General features: G+C 53.6%; 1 protein-coding gene across 1 annotated transcript; it reads right to left on the bottom strand.

Moving 5' to 3' along the window:
• Positions 1 to 3,411: 3,411 nt before the first annotated feature.
• LOC309604387 (olfactory receptor 14C36-like) lies at positions 3,412 to 4,371 on the bottom strand (the record flags this gene model as incomplete). Its single annotated transcript, XM_082339333.1, has 1 exon — positions 3,412 to 4,371. The coding sequence occupies one exon, from the start codon at positions 4,369 to 4,371 to the stop codon at positions 3,412 to 3,414; it is 960 nt and encodes a 319-aa protein (XP_082195459.1).
• Between the last annotated feature and the right edge of the window lie 8,618 nt (positions 4,372 to 12,989).

The following is a 12,989-nucleotide window of genomic DNA, read 5'->3' as shown; positions in this document are numbered from 1 at the left end:
GTGGGGCTCCATGTTCTGCAGGAGTGGGGAGGAACTGGAGAAGGTCCAGAGGTGGCCTGCCAAGCTGGGCTGAAGGGGCTGAATCACATGGCTTGTGTGGAGAGACCGAGGGACCTGGGCTGCTTTGGCCTCATGGCATAGAGGCCAAGGGCAAGGTTGTAGGAGCCTGCAATCGCTTGAAAGGTGGTTTCAGGGAGGATGAAGATTTCCTTTGTAGAGGAAAGAGCATGAGGAAGGAAAAGCTTTGGAGCCTGAGCCTGGGCATGAGGAAGATGAAATGTCACTTGAAGGGTAGTGGCGTGGTGCAACGGGTCACTGGGGGTGGTGGTGTTTGTCTGCGATCAGCCCATGGCTTTCTGTTTCAGAGAGAGATATTGGTACAGGCAGGGACATGGGAGGATGAGAGCAAGGTGGGGAAGTGGATCGTGTGTCTACAGCCTGCAGGGAAACAGGCACAGCCGTGGGACAGCATAGGACATCCTGGGGTGGAGATGGCCAACGACGAGAGCACACAAGAACTGGTTCTGACAGAGAGATAGGAAGGGATAGACATAAATGCCATGAAGGAGCTGATGAAAGAGTTCATTTGACTCCTGAAAGATGGGGCGAGTTTCTAAGTCCCTGAAGCTCAAAGCATCAACGAGATAATTGGGAGGCATCTGAATGAACAAAAAGCAGGGGGAGAGGGGAGCCTGGAGAGCAATGGGAAGGGCAAATGTCCTGCTACCTCTGCTGAGAAGGTGCCCTTAGACATGGTCATTTAATCAAGGGAGGTGGGAAGACCTGAAAGATAAGGGAGATTGAATACGCAGCGTAATATAATAGATAGAGCAGCCATAATGCAAGTACAGGAGATCAATATTTTTTCTCCTATGATTAATGCACTCCCTGCAAATTCCCATTCTGGCATGATGGGAAAACCCTGCCACTATATTAAAAGTACTCAATTGTTTCAGCTGGTGAAAATGGGCTCCTATTTTTTTCTCAGTGTTGCAGATTTGTTCACCTTTCCAGGCAGACCTTGTTTGCCTGACCATAAAACATCCAGGGCGGCTTTTAGAGTCCTCCGTGTACCTGAGGTGTTTGCCTGGGGCTGGCAGCTCTCAGGCAGGACGTGTGGGAGAGCAGAGCCCCTCGGGATCTGCAGGCAGAGGCTGGGCAGGGGGTTCCCAGGGCATCTGCACTGGCAGGAGGTGTCTGTGTCCCTGTAGCTGAAGGCATTTGGGTCCTACATCCAACCACAATAAAATTTAAAAGCTGAAAAGTGTTTTCAAACATTTTCTTTGCTTTGCAGCTTTCTGTTTAATTCTTTGTTTTATGTTTACTCACATTTTCTAAACATTTTTCTTTTCAGGTTAGCAGCATTTAAAGAAAAGGTCATTTTGTGTCTTGCTCAGAGCCCTGTGCCCCCAAGACAGTTCCTGCCCAGGACTGTCAGCGATACCCCTCAGTCTTTGCTGAGAGAGAGTCACACTGGGGTATCGACCTCTTTTCGCTGGCTGAGATGTTAGTTTAGGTGGTCACATACAGCACAGGAAGATTCCTGCCCCATAAACATTTGCTCTGTGGTTCTCAGAGAAGGGGCCTGACACCATAGGATCAGTTCAAGTTGGAGGGGATCTCAGGAGTTCTGCAGTCCAACCTGTCAGAAAAAAAAGGGTCAGACCAGGTTGTTCATGGCTTGATCCAGTCTGAGTCTGGAAACCTCCAAGGATGGAGTCTGCACAGCATCTCTGGGTGACCTGCTCCAACGCTTGGCTCAGCTCACGCTGAAACATACTTTCCTTATCTGCAGGCTTAATCTCTCCTCTTTCACCTTCCACCCCCTGTCTTTTGTCCTCTCGCCATGCCCCATGGTGAAAAGCCTGTCTCTCTATTCTCCATCAAGTCCTTGTAGGTACTGGCAGGCCACAGTGAGGTCCCTCTCGGCCTTCATTTCTCCAGGCTGGACAGGCTCATCTCCCTCAGCCTCTCCTCGGGGGAAAGGTGCTCCAGTCCCTGACCATCTTGGAGGTCCTTTGCTTCAAGCAGAGGGATTCAAGCACTGAGCCCAGCAGGAGGCTGGAAATGGCCAAACAGGACAATTCACCCATGAACTTGGGGTGTGCTGCCAGTGCTGGAAATGGCCAGGGAGAAAGGCTGGGGGGTTACAAATGCCCTGGGGCACCTGCCCCAACTCTCCATGGCACCAAAGGCACAGAGTAGCCTCCTCTCTCCTGTGTCTGCAAGTCTCAGCTCCCTTCCACGAGCCCTGGCTCTGCAGCACCAACCCCTGGTGTGAGCCCTCACCCTGCAAGGTCAGACAGCTCAGCTAACTTCAGTGGGTTCCTCTCCTGAGCACTTCCCAGCCCAGCCCAGTCCCTCTCCGGCTCTCCCCATCACTTCCCACCCCCTACCCATCTCCCCCCTGTCCAGCCCAGAAAAGCAGCCCATTCTGGGCTCACCCGATGGCAGTGCCCATTGATGGGTACTGCAGAGCTCTGCACACTCAACCCCACAGCCCCAGCCCCTCTGAAGGTCACAGTAGCTCCTGGGAGGCAGAGAGGTGTCTCAGCCTCCCCATCAGGTGCAGGGCTGAGGGCCAGCCATGGCATGAGGAGATGGAAGCCAGTGGCTGCTCCTGTCTCCAAGACATCCTTATTGTCCACTGCCAGCAAGCCCCTCTGTGCCAGCCCCTCTCCCAGGAAAAGACTCCTGGCCCAGGGGATCCTCAGGCTGCTCCGGCTGCCCAAGCAATAGAAAAGCCTGCCTGAGCTGGTGCATTCAGAAATAGATTTCTCTTTGTCATTTATAACCCCCTGGAAGCAGAGGGTATCTTCTTTGCTCTTCTCCAGGCATGTCCCTGCCCCCAGAGAGCCTTTCACCAGGGAAGTTTGTCCATGCTGGCCTGACGTGCCGCTCCTACCCCCTCCCTGTGCTCTCCACAGGGCCCCAAGCTGTTGGTACTGCTCTGCAGAGCGAGTGGGCTGTGGTGCCTGAAACCCATGGGGTGATGTCCCAGGCAGATCCCTGTTAATCATTCACCATCTCCAGAGGAACTGGGCACCCACAGGTGAAGGCTCAGCCCAGGCCCATTCTCTAACACATTGCCCCATGCCCTCCTCTCCCCATCCCATGGAGAAGCCAAGCAAAGCAGCATGGCACTGTGGGGGCAATTTGTTCAGCCTGACCTCAGCTTTGGCAGAAGAGCCCAACCTCCAGGCACCAGCACTGAGGAAATCCCCTTTTATTCCAGAGATGTGACATGGGAGGCAAGCTGTACCATTGTGCCAGCCACATGTGAACAGGCCTCTGGGTCAGACAGGCTGGGTTCAGGCCTCTGGTGGAGTGGAGTGCATGCAGGCATGGACAGACGCGGTTATCACAGATCAGTTGCCCAAAACACAGGAAGTTCCGGAGATGAATTTGAAATCACTTCTGAAGAGACACGAGCAGGTTAATGCTGGTGAAAAGAGCTGATTGAATCAGCTGCTTCAATGTGTCTTTAACCTCCTGGTTCCTCATGCTGTAGATGAGGGGGTTCACTGCTGGAGGCACCACTGAGTAGAGAGCTGCCACCACCAGATCCAGCGATGGGGAGGAGATGGAGGGAGGCTTCAGGTAGGCAAACATGGCAGTGCTGATAAACAGGGAGACCACGGCCAGGTGAGGGAGGCATGTGGAAAAGGCTTTGTGCTGTCCCTGCTCAGAAGGGCTCTTCAGCACAGCCCTGAAGATCTGCACATAGGACACCACAATGAAAACAAAACACCCAAATTCCACAGAGAGACTAACCATGATAACCCAGACTGCCCTGAGGTAGGCATCTGAGCAGGAGAGCTTGAGGATGTGGGGGATTTCACAGAAGAACTGGTCCACAGCATTGCCTTGGCAGACTGGGAGTGAAAATGTATTGGCCGTGTGCAGCACAGCATAGAAACACGCACTGACCCAGGCAGCTGCTGCCATGTGGACACAAGCTCTGCTGCCCAGGAGGGTCCCATAGTACAGGGGTTTGCAGATGGCAACGTAGCGGTTGTAGGACATGATGGTGAGAATAGAAAACTCTGCTGCCATCAAAAAGACAAACAGAAAGACCTGTGCAGCACATCCCTGGTAGGAGATGGCCCTGGTGTCCCACAGGGAATTGACCATGGCTTTGGGCACAGTGGTGGAAATGGAGCCCAGGTCAAGGAGGGCGAGGTTGAGGAGGAAGAAATACATCGGGGTGTGGAGATGGCGGTCGCAGGCTATGGCGGTGATGATGAGGCCGTTGCCCAGGAGGGCAGCCAGGTAGATGGCCAGGAAGAGCCAGAAGTGCAGGAGCTGCAGCTCCCGTGTGTCCGTGAATGCCAGGAGGAGGAACTCGGTGATGGAGCTGGCACTGGACATTTGCTGCCTCTGGGCACGGGGACCTGTGCAAGGAGGAAAAGTCATTGACAAGTTAGGGGAGACTTTTCTGAGCAAAACTAAAAGCCATTTCCTACAGACCCTCCCCTTGCTGGACACAAACACGCATAAACACACACACATTTTCCTTTTCTAGGAGACCTTCCTTCAGCTCCATGGCTGAAGCTGTGCTTTGCGCTGGTTGAATGTGCCGTGAGGAGCTGGGCCTCTGCCCTCTGGCTGCTGAGGTGTCAGCCCTGCTCTGCAGCAGTGCGTTCATGGGAATGGTGGAAGCACGGCCCAATCCTAGTATTCAGCTTTGTCAGATGAAACCATCCCTAATGCAGAAGGGCTTGTCAGCATCTGCACTCCCGGTGCTAAGGAATGAGGAATGCAGAAGGCAGACTGAAAGGTTTTTTTAAAAAGAATTTCCCCCCTCTTGCTTGAGGATTGTTTTGGGATGTCAGAAACCCTCAATGTTTCTGTTGCACTCAGGGAGAACAGAGCGAATCCTGCAAGGCAAGAGGATTGCCTTGAGATTAGAGCAGAGTGAGGGGAGCTGGTCTGTCCCTCAGTCCGAGAGGCCCTGGCCTTGCACCTTTCTGAGATTGAGGGCGATCACACTGCTGTGTTCCTGTGAAAAGCCAGCAGACACTGCTGAGAGCAGAGGGATCCAGTGCAGACCACTAAATGTCCCACCCTTTCTCAAGGCCTCAGCAGCCCACTTCCAGCCAAGGACACACAGGGCTCATTTCACCAACCCAAGAGCATTTCCTTGGCCATTGCATCTCTGTGCTTCTCCACGGGGCTTCCAGGTAACACAAAGATGCTATGGGACAGATTTGCATTCTGGAGGGCAGCTCACAGCTTGGAAGGATACCTCGAGGAGATGCCTCAGTTTTTTCATGATGGTATCTCACTAAGGGCAAACCAGTTCATGCCCCAGCCCCACAGCCTGCATTGTCCACAGCCTCACAGATGAGAGGAAGGCTGGGACACTTGTTCCCAGGGACACACCTGCACAAAAGGCCCCACAGGATTAGTGTGTGAGTCTGCAGCTGAAACTGCCACCCCCAGAGAGCGTGACAGCAAGACCAGGATAACAAGAGCAATCACATAGACAAGCGGAGAAAGAAGGAAAAATACAGGGAGGTTCTGGCTGAGAGAGGCCAGGGCAGAGGCAGTCGGGCACTCAGAGAGCGTTACCCTTCCCCAGCTGTGCACGCCACCTCCCAGACCCCAACATTGCTGGGCAGCTGCTCTCAGCCCCTGTGCTCTGCAGAGGGAACTGGGCCCATGGCTGGAGAGCTGCACCACGGCTCTGCTGGAGCTCTGGCTGCAGAGGAGGTGGTTCATGGCTTGGAGCCCCCAGCCCTGAGGGCAGAGGCTTTGGTGGGTGGGAGAGGAGGCAAGGGGGCTTGCTCAGAGGCAGGGGTCTGCATTGGAGGGGATGATACGGAGGTTTCTGAATTCTCCCTCCCACAACATTGCTCTTTTAAGTAAGTTTCCTCTCATTCCCTGATCGTAACCCTGCTGCCTGGAGATTTTCCTCCTGGGAAGTGATTCCCTGTGCCATGTCTTTTCCCTGTCAGCGCTCACAGACCCCATGCCAACCTCTGCGCACTCCCCTTGGCCCTACAGAAACCTGCCTGTTTGCAGGGCACTGGCTGGGCACATGTTCCTGTTGGGAGGTTCAGAAGGGCAGGTCAGAACAGCCCTGATGGTGCAGCAGAGGTGATGCTGGTGCTGCCCCTAGGCAGCGGAGGGGCTGAAGGCACTTTAGGAGGCTGTTAGATGACCTACTGGCCACTCCAAGTTACAGCTCAGGAGTCTCAATGACTTGTCCAAACTTGACAGGTCCTTTTCTATTTCTCTTTCTCTTCCCCAGCCCCACCCCTGCTCCTGTTCCCTGCCCTCAGAGTAGGGAACTGAAAACACAGGCTCAGGAAATCCCTTTATGGCAAACTCTGCCTTGACCTTCTGTGTGTCTGCTGCACCCCTGGCTGCACACAAACATTCACCCCCTGCAGCTGTCCCTGGGAGAAGGCAGCTGTGATGCCCTGTCCCTCTGAGGGCGCAGCAGGGAAGCCCTGCTGTGCAGCACGTCCTTCTCCTCTACACTAGAGAAACTGGGGCAGTCCTCCTGACTGTGGGATGCACCAGCTTTTGGAGATCTTTCCACCAGCTGCAGGTACATTGCCCTTCATGCAGATACTTACCACGTAGAGGGCTGTGAAGATTTCTCCCCCAGTGAGCTCTCAACTTCCCTTACACCCCAGACTGCCTTTAAGCTCTCCCTGCCCTGCTCCTCTCCCCTTGGTGCCTGCAGGCAGTGCCCTCAGCCCTGCTGCGCTTTGCAGAGCTGCTGCTCCTGGGCAGAGCTGTTTCCCATGAGCTCCCTGTGTCCCAGGAGCCTGGCCCAGCTCAGCAGCAGAGGACCAGCCCAAGGTGGCAATTTCTCTGCCCCCTCTGGTCTCCCTTGATTTGTCCCTGGGACTCCAGGGGAAGCTGTTGTGAAACAGGCTGAAGGCATCACTGATGTGCCCTCCCTCACCTGGGGAGAGACGCTTCTTTCCAGCAGTGTTATTTCCCTGCAGAGAGACAGAGTTAGGTGCAAATATCAACTTTTCTTGGCCCATCATTAGACAGGACATGCAACAGGGCTCTCCTTTACCCCTGCTGAGGAAAGGGATTCAACTGAGGCAGGCAAGGCATCCTCTCCATGGTTTGTAGTCCTGGGGCTGGCAGGGGACTCCACTCCCTCCCATGCACACCACCAACCCACAGGAGGTGGGATTCCTCTTGCCTCTGTTCAGGTGGGCATTAAATAGGCACCTGCGTGTGAGCTCCTTGCCTCAGCTCCCATGGTAATTAATGGTGGTGGAGGCCAGGAGTGAGCTGTTCAGGTGCAAATGTGTGGTCACAGCTGAGGTGCTAGAGGTGGTCAAAGATAGGTGCAAGCAATAGAAAGAGACTGAAGATAGGTGCAGGCAGATGTAGAGACAGGACAACATCAGACATTGACAGCATCTTCTTGGAGGCTCTTGGGAGTTTTCTTTGGCCAACTAAAATGACAGCTGATGCCCAAATTAAGGGCAACGGAACCTGTCCCTACTCATTATGTTCAGGGTGGCCTATGGAGGTATTCCTATGATGGAATGGAGTCATGTGCCATAGGGAGAGCTCAGGCTCTCTCTTTCTCTTCTCCATGAGCTGTATTTACTAGGTCTCCACTCACTGTGTTGGCAGTTGCCTCATGTTCATCCCCACATTGCCTTACAGAATTCTGGGTGTTGACTCAATCTAATTTTCAAACGCAGGCCCACAGAGCAACCTGAGATGCCAGGGCTGGCAGGGACAGCACAGCACCTACAGGAAAGCAATCCCCATTCAGGGCGGGTGTGTGACAGACACCCCTGATGGCATCGCAGCGAGTGGGATTTGGTGCCTGTGTGCCATTGGCTGATGCCATCAGTCAGAGGCATCAGCCATCAGGTGCCATCAGAGAAGCAAGGTCTGTCCCTTCTCTACACAACAGCTGCCTGCATTGCATGAACACAAAGCACCCCACACCGGGGTCTTTACTCCCTCCCTTGGTGATTCAATCAAGGAACAGGCCAATCATGTTAACAGCGTGCCTGGATACATCTTGTCTTCAAGGACAGCATAATCCAAGCACTGACGTGGTTCATCTCAAAACTTAATTGAAGCTGCAAAGGGAATCCAAGGGCATTAAGATGAGCTGTTGCTACTTCAGGAAGAGCTAAGGAAGAGTGAGAAATGCTGTGAGACCACTGCTAAATTTAGTAAGAGTAGGTGTAGATGGATCTGAGATACTCTACATCCTCTTTGCCTCAGTTACCACCAGCGAGGTCTCCCAGGCCTCGGTGCTTTGAGGCAGGACACTGGAGGAGGGCAACCAGCAGTGGATGGGGATCAAGCCAGGGGTTCCTTGAGCAAACTGCACCCTTACCAGTCCATGGGACTGGAGGGGCTGCATGCAAGGGTGCCGAGAGAGTGTTTTTCACCACTGGTTCATTGTAATTCGAGTAAGAAAGGCAGTCAGACTCTGCGAGGTATCATTTAACATGCTGTTCATAAGCACTAACACTATGAAGAGAGCATCATGCAGATCATCTTAGGTCCCTTTTAGATAGTGGGAACCCCAGGTGGTGTAGCATTGAACAGGCCTCTGGCCCACACACAGCATGCCATGCGCACCCCACCCATAGAAGCCATTCCCCTGTTTTGATCATTCAAGCTACTGGAGGCATTTATTACAAAAGAAGAACTCTTTCAATCACCTCTACAGTCTAACAGAAACGATGTTCTCATGAGAACTCCTTGCTGCATTGTTAGACACAGGCGAGGCCAGGCAGGAGGTGTAAGGGCAGTACTGAGTGGGAGCTGCCTGCGGGCTCCTCTGAGACAATGAGTTGCTGAAGTTGTCCTGCGGCCAAAGGCTCCGTTCTGCATGGCACAGGCGTGAAGGCCAGGCTGTATGTGCAGCGCAGCACAGCTCGCTGTCCAATGGTCTTCTGGTCAGGGTCACTGCTCAGGTTTCCCTGTTCGAAGTCTGCACTCCACCCTAGTGCCACAGCTGAGCTGTGGAGGAGGAGGAGGTGGATCAGGGCCAGGAGGAGGTGGATCAGAGGCAGGAGGAGCTGGAGCCCCGTGGCTTGTCACACAACTGTGACGGCTTTGGATGAAATGAGATGTGGTGGGACAGCTTGCTCACATGGGGTTCTGCAGTGGAGGAATACAGGCTCTGCTGGAGAGACTGGCAAGGAGGATGAGGATGGGGGATGCCCCCTGTGTTCTCCTCCTGTGGAGGAGGACAACCAGCAGTGGATGGGAATCAACTCAAGGGTTACTTGAGGAAACTCAAGCAAAAAGGAGATGGGTGTTTTGACCAGGTCCCTGAACACAAGTATTGGTATGCCATGACACCTGAGATTCCCCTTTTGGGTCCAGAGGAGCATGATGCCCCTTGAGGTGTCCTGGAATATCTCCTGACCCAGGTGATGCTTTAGGCTGAGAAGAGAATCAAAACACCACCTCTGACCGCAGTGATTTCACCTTCAGTGCTGACCTACAGGGCAGGTGGAGGGACTTGAGACCTTTGAGGCATGCTGCTGAAGGATGAGGTCTTCAGAGACCCAAAAGGAAGATAATGGTGTTGTATCAGTGTCCATCTCATAAATCTTCGGCCTGCTTTGTGCTTTTCACCAGTTTGGGATCTGTCCCTTGACATTTTTTTGATAAAAAAATAAACTCCTCTCGCACACACTTGGAATAAGGATGAAAGAGAGCAGAAATGAATTAGGGGCAATATTATCTAAGAGGTGTTACCATGAAATGATAACAAAGAGCTAGGAATGAGAGAAAAAAAACACTGTTCTAAAAACTTCATGCCAAGGGCTAAATTCTGTTAAGTTGTAGCTGTCTTGTCAAGTAAGACTGAAGGAGAGGAATAAAAGTAAAGAAATTAAGTATATCATCATCAAGAAGGAGAAGAGAATAAATGTTAGAGCATGGTACTGTTTTTAGTGAAAACAGAAATAATTCCATAATGTAGCTGCTAAGCCCCCAGCCATTCATATCATACATGACGTCATGTGGTATGGAATAGCCCTTGGGCCAGTCTGGGTCAGCTGTCCTGGCTGTGCCCCCTCCCAGCTTCTTGTGCACCAGGCAGAGCAGGGGAAGCTGAAAAGTCCTTGACCACTGTGAGCACTACTGAGCAACTATTTAGCAACAGCATAGCACTACTTAGCAAGAAACAAAACATCAGTCTATCAATCAACATTATTCTCACCCTAACCCCAAACCACAGCACTACACCAGCTACTAGGAAGACAATTAACTCTGTCCAAGCTGAAACCAGGAAATGCCTCATCCTCCACTTGTATCTTCTTTCCTCCATTTCCCACCGCTTCTCTCCTCCTATTTCTTTTTCTTGCCTCCTCTTGCCTACTCCTTCTTTTGCCTTGCATCCTACTCTAAACTCCTCTTGCCTCCCGATGCCTCGTCTTGCCTCCTTCTCCTTCTGTCTCTCCTACTCCTCATCTACCTTCTTGTTGATCTCTCTGGCCTCCTGCTATTCCTGCTCCTGTTACCTCCCGTTGCCTCATGAAGATCTTTTGCCTTCTCTTCCTCCACAGCCTCCTCTCGCCTCCTCTTCCTTCCTTTTCCATCCTAGGGCCTACTTCTCCTCTTCCTCTTGCCTTTTCCTACTCAACCTCTGTTTACTCTTCTCTCTTTTTTCCCTCTTTTAGCCTCCCCTCTTTTCCTCTTCCTCCTCCTCTTGCCTCCCATTGCCTCCTATTACCTCCTCCTCCTCGCGCCTCTTCTGCCCTCCTCGCGCCTCCTCCTTTTGCGCTGTTGCTTGCCTCCTCCTCCTTTGGCCTTCTGGCCTGCTCTCACCTCCTCACGCCTCCTCTTTTGCCCTCCTCCTGCTCTCGCCCATCGCCTCCTCCTCCTTGTCCTGTTGCCTCCTGCTACCTCAGCTCGCATCCTTGCCTCTCCTCCTTTACCTTCTGGCTCCTGCTCTCGTCTCCTCTTGCCTCTCCTTTTTGCCTCCTCCTCGCGCCTCCTCCTCCTCGCACCTCCTCGCGCCTCTTGGGCCATCCTGCTGCCTCCTCCTCGCGCCTCCGCCTGCGGCCTCACCTTGCCTCCTCTTGCCTTTCCATTCTCTCCTTCTGCAGCCTCCTACAGCCTCCTCTTCCCACACCTTGACTCCTCTTGCCTCATTCTCCTCCTTCTCTTTTCTTCACCTGCCAGCCTTTTGCCTTCTCCTTTGCCTCCTTCTCTTCCTCTTCCTCCTAGTCCTTCCTCTTCGCTCCTCTTGCCTTTGCCTCCTCCTGCTTTCTCCCATTGTCTCTTCTTCCATACTCCTCCTCCTCTTGCCTCCTACGGCACCTTCGCGCCTCCACCTCTTTGGCCTCCTCTTGCCTCCTCCTCCTTCTTCTCCTCTTGCCTCCTCCTCCTTTACCTCCTCTCTCCTGCTCTGCCCTCTTCGCCCCTCTACTTTTGCCCTGCTCCGGTGCCTCCTCTTGCCTCCTCTTGCCTCCCTTGCCTCCTCCTCCATTGCCTCTTGCCTCCCTTTGCCTCCTGCTACCTCGGCCTCCTAACACCCCTCTGCCTTTCTCTTCCCTCCTCTTGGCATGCTGCTCTTCTCCACCTCACACGCCTCCTCTCCTCAAGTCTTGACGCCTCGTGCCTCCTCTTGCCTCCCCTTGCCTCCCCTTCCTCAGCCTCCTCTTCTTTCCTCTGCCTTCCTTCTCCTCCTCCTGCTCCTCCTTTGCCTGCTTTCTCCTGACTCCTCTACTTCTCATGCTCCCCCTCTTCCTTTTGCCTCCTCTTCCTCCCTCATTTAGACTCTTGCCTCCTTCTCCTCCTCTTCCCTTCTCCTCCAGGAGGAAAGCGGAGGGAAGAGGAGAAGGAGGGAAGAGCAGGCAAGGAAAAGCAAGCGAAGGCAAGAGGAGGAGGAGAGAGGAGGCAAGAGGAGGAGGATGCACGCAGAGGAAAGAGGAGGCAACGTGAGGAGGAAGAAGAGGAGGAGGCAAAGCAGGAGGAAGTTGAGGAGGGAGCAGGAGGCAAGAGGAAGCAAGAGCAGGAGGTGGAGGAGGAGGCAAGAGAAGGCCAGAAGGTGTCGGAGGAGGCAAGAGGAAGAGAGAGAGGAGGAGGAGGAGAAGGAAGCGTGAGAATTAGGCAAGAGGAGGAAAGCTGAGCAGGACTGATGAGTAGGAGGCGAAGAGAGTAAAGAGGAGGAGGAAGAAGAGGCAAGAGGAGGGAAGAGGAGGCAAGAGGATGATGTGTCAAAAGGAGGCGAAAGGAGGAGGAAGAGGCAGAGGCGAAAAGAGGCAAGAGGAGGGAAGAGGAAGAGGCTGAGGTGGAGGAGGAGGAGAAGAAAGAGGAAGAGGAGGAGGAGGAGGCAAGAGGAGGCCAGAGGAGTCAGAGGAGGAGGAGGCAAGAAGGGTGAAGAGTAGGCGAGAGGAAGAGGAGGAAGAAAAACAACGTAGAGGAGAGAGGAGAAGGCAATGGGAGGAGGAGGAGAAGGAGGAGGGAAGAGGAGGAGGAGGAAGCAAGAGGGGGAGGAGGAGGAAGCAAGAGGAGGCAAGAGAAGGAGGAGGCAAGAGGAGGCAAGAGGAGGCAAGAGGAGGCAAGAGGAGTGACAAGGAAGAAGAGGCAAGAGGCAAGAGAAGCAAGAGGCAGAAGGAGGAGGAGGAGCAGGAGGTGAGAGGAGGAGGAGGAGGCTAGTGGTGGGAAGAGGAGGAGGAGAAGGAAGCCAAAAGGAGGCAAGTAGAGGAGGAGAGAAAAGGAGGCAAGGGAAAGCAAGAGGGGGACGAAGAGGAGAAGGAGAAGGCAAGAGGAGGCAGCAGGAGGCAAGAGCAGAAGAGGGGAGCAAGTGGAGCAGGAGGCAATGAAAGGCAAGAGGAGGCACAAGAAGGAGGAAGACGCCATTGCCTTTTGCCTGCTGTTGCCTGCTGTTGCCTGCGCTCGCCTCCTCCCTCCTCAGGTTCTTTCCCAGTGCTCCCGTTGACTCCACCACCTCCTCCCTCCTTCTCCTACCACTCCTCTTCCTCTGACATCTCCTTGCCTCCTCTTGCACCTTAACG

The sequence above is a fragment of the Platalea leucorodia genome, assembly GCF_965183815.1.
Source record: "Platalea leucorodia genome assembly, contig: HAP1_HAP1_SCAFFOLD_728, whole genome shotgun sequence".
Taxonomy (NCBI): Eukaryota; Metazoa; Chordata; class Aves; order Pelecaniformes; family Threskiornithidae; genus Platalea; species Platalea leucorodia.
The sequence above is the reverse complement of the archived record's forward strand: the minus strand, read 5'-3'. Positions and strand labels throughout refer to the sequence as shown.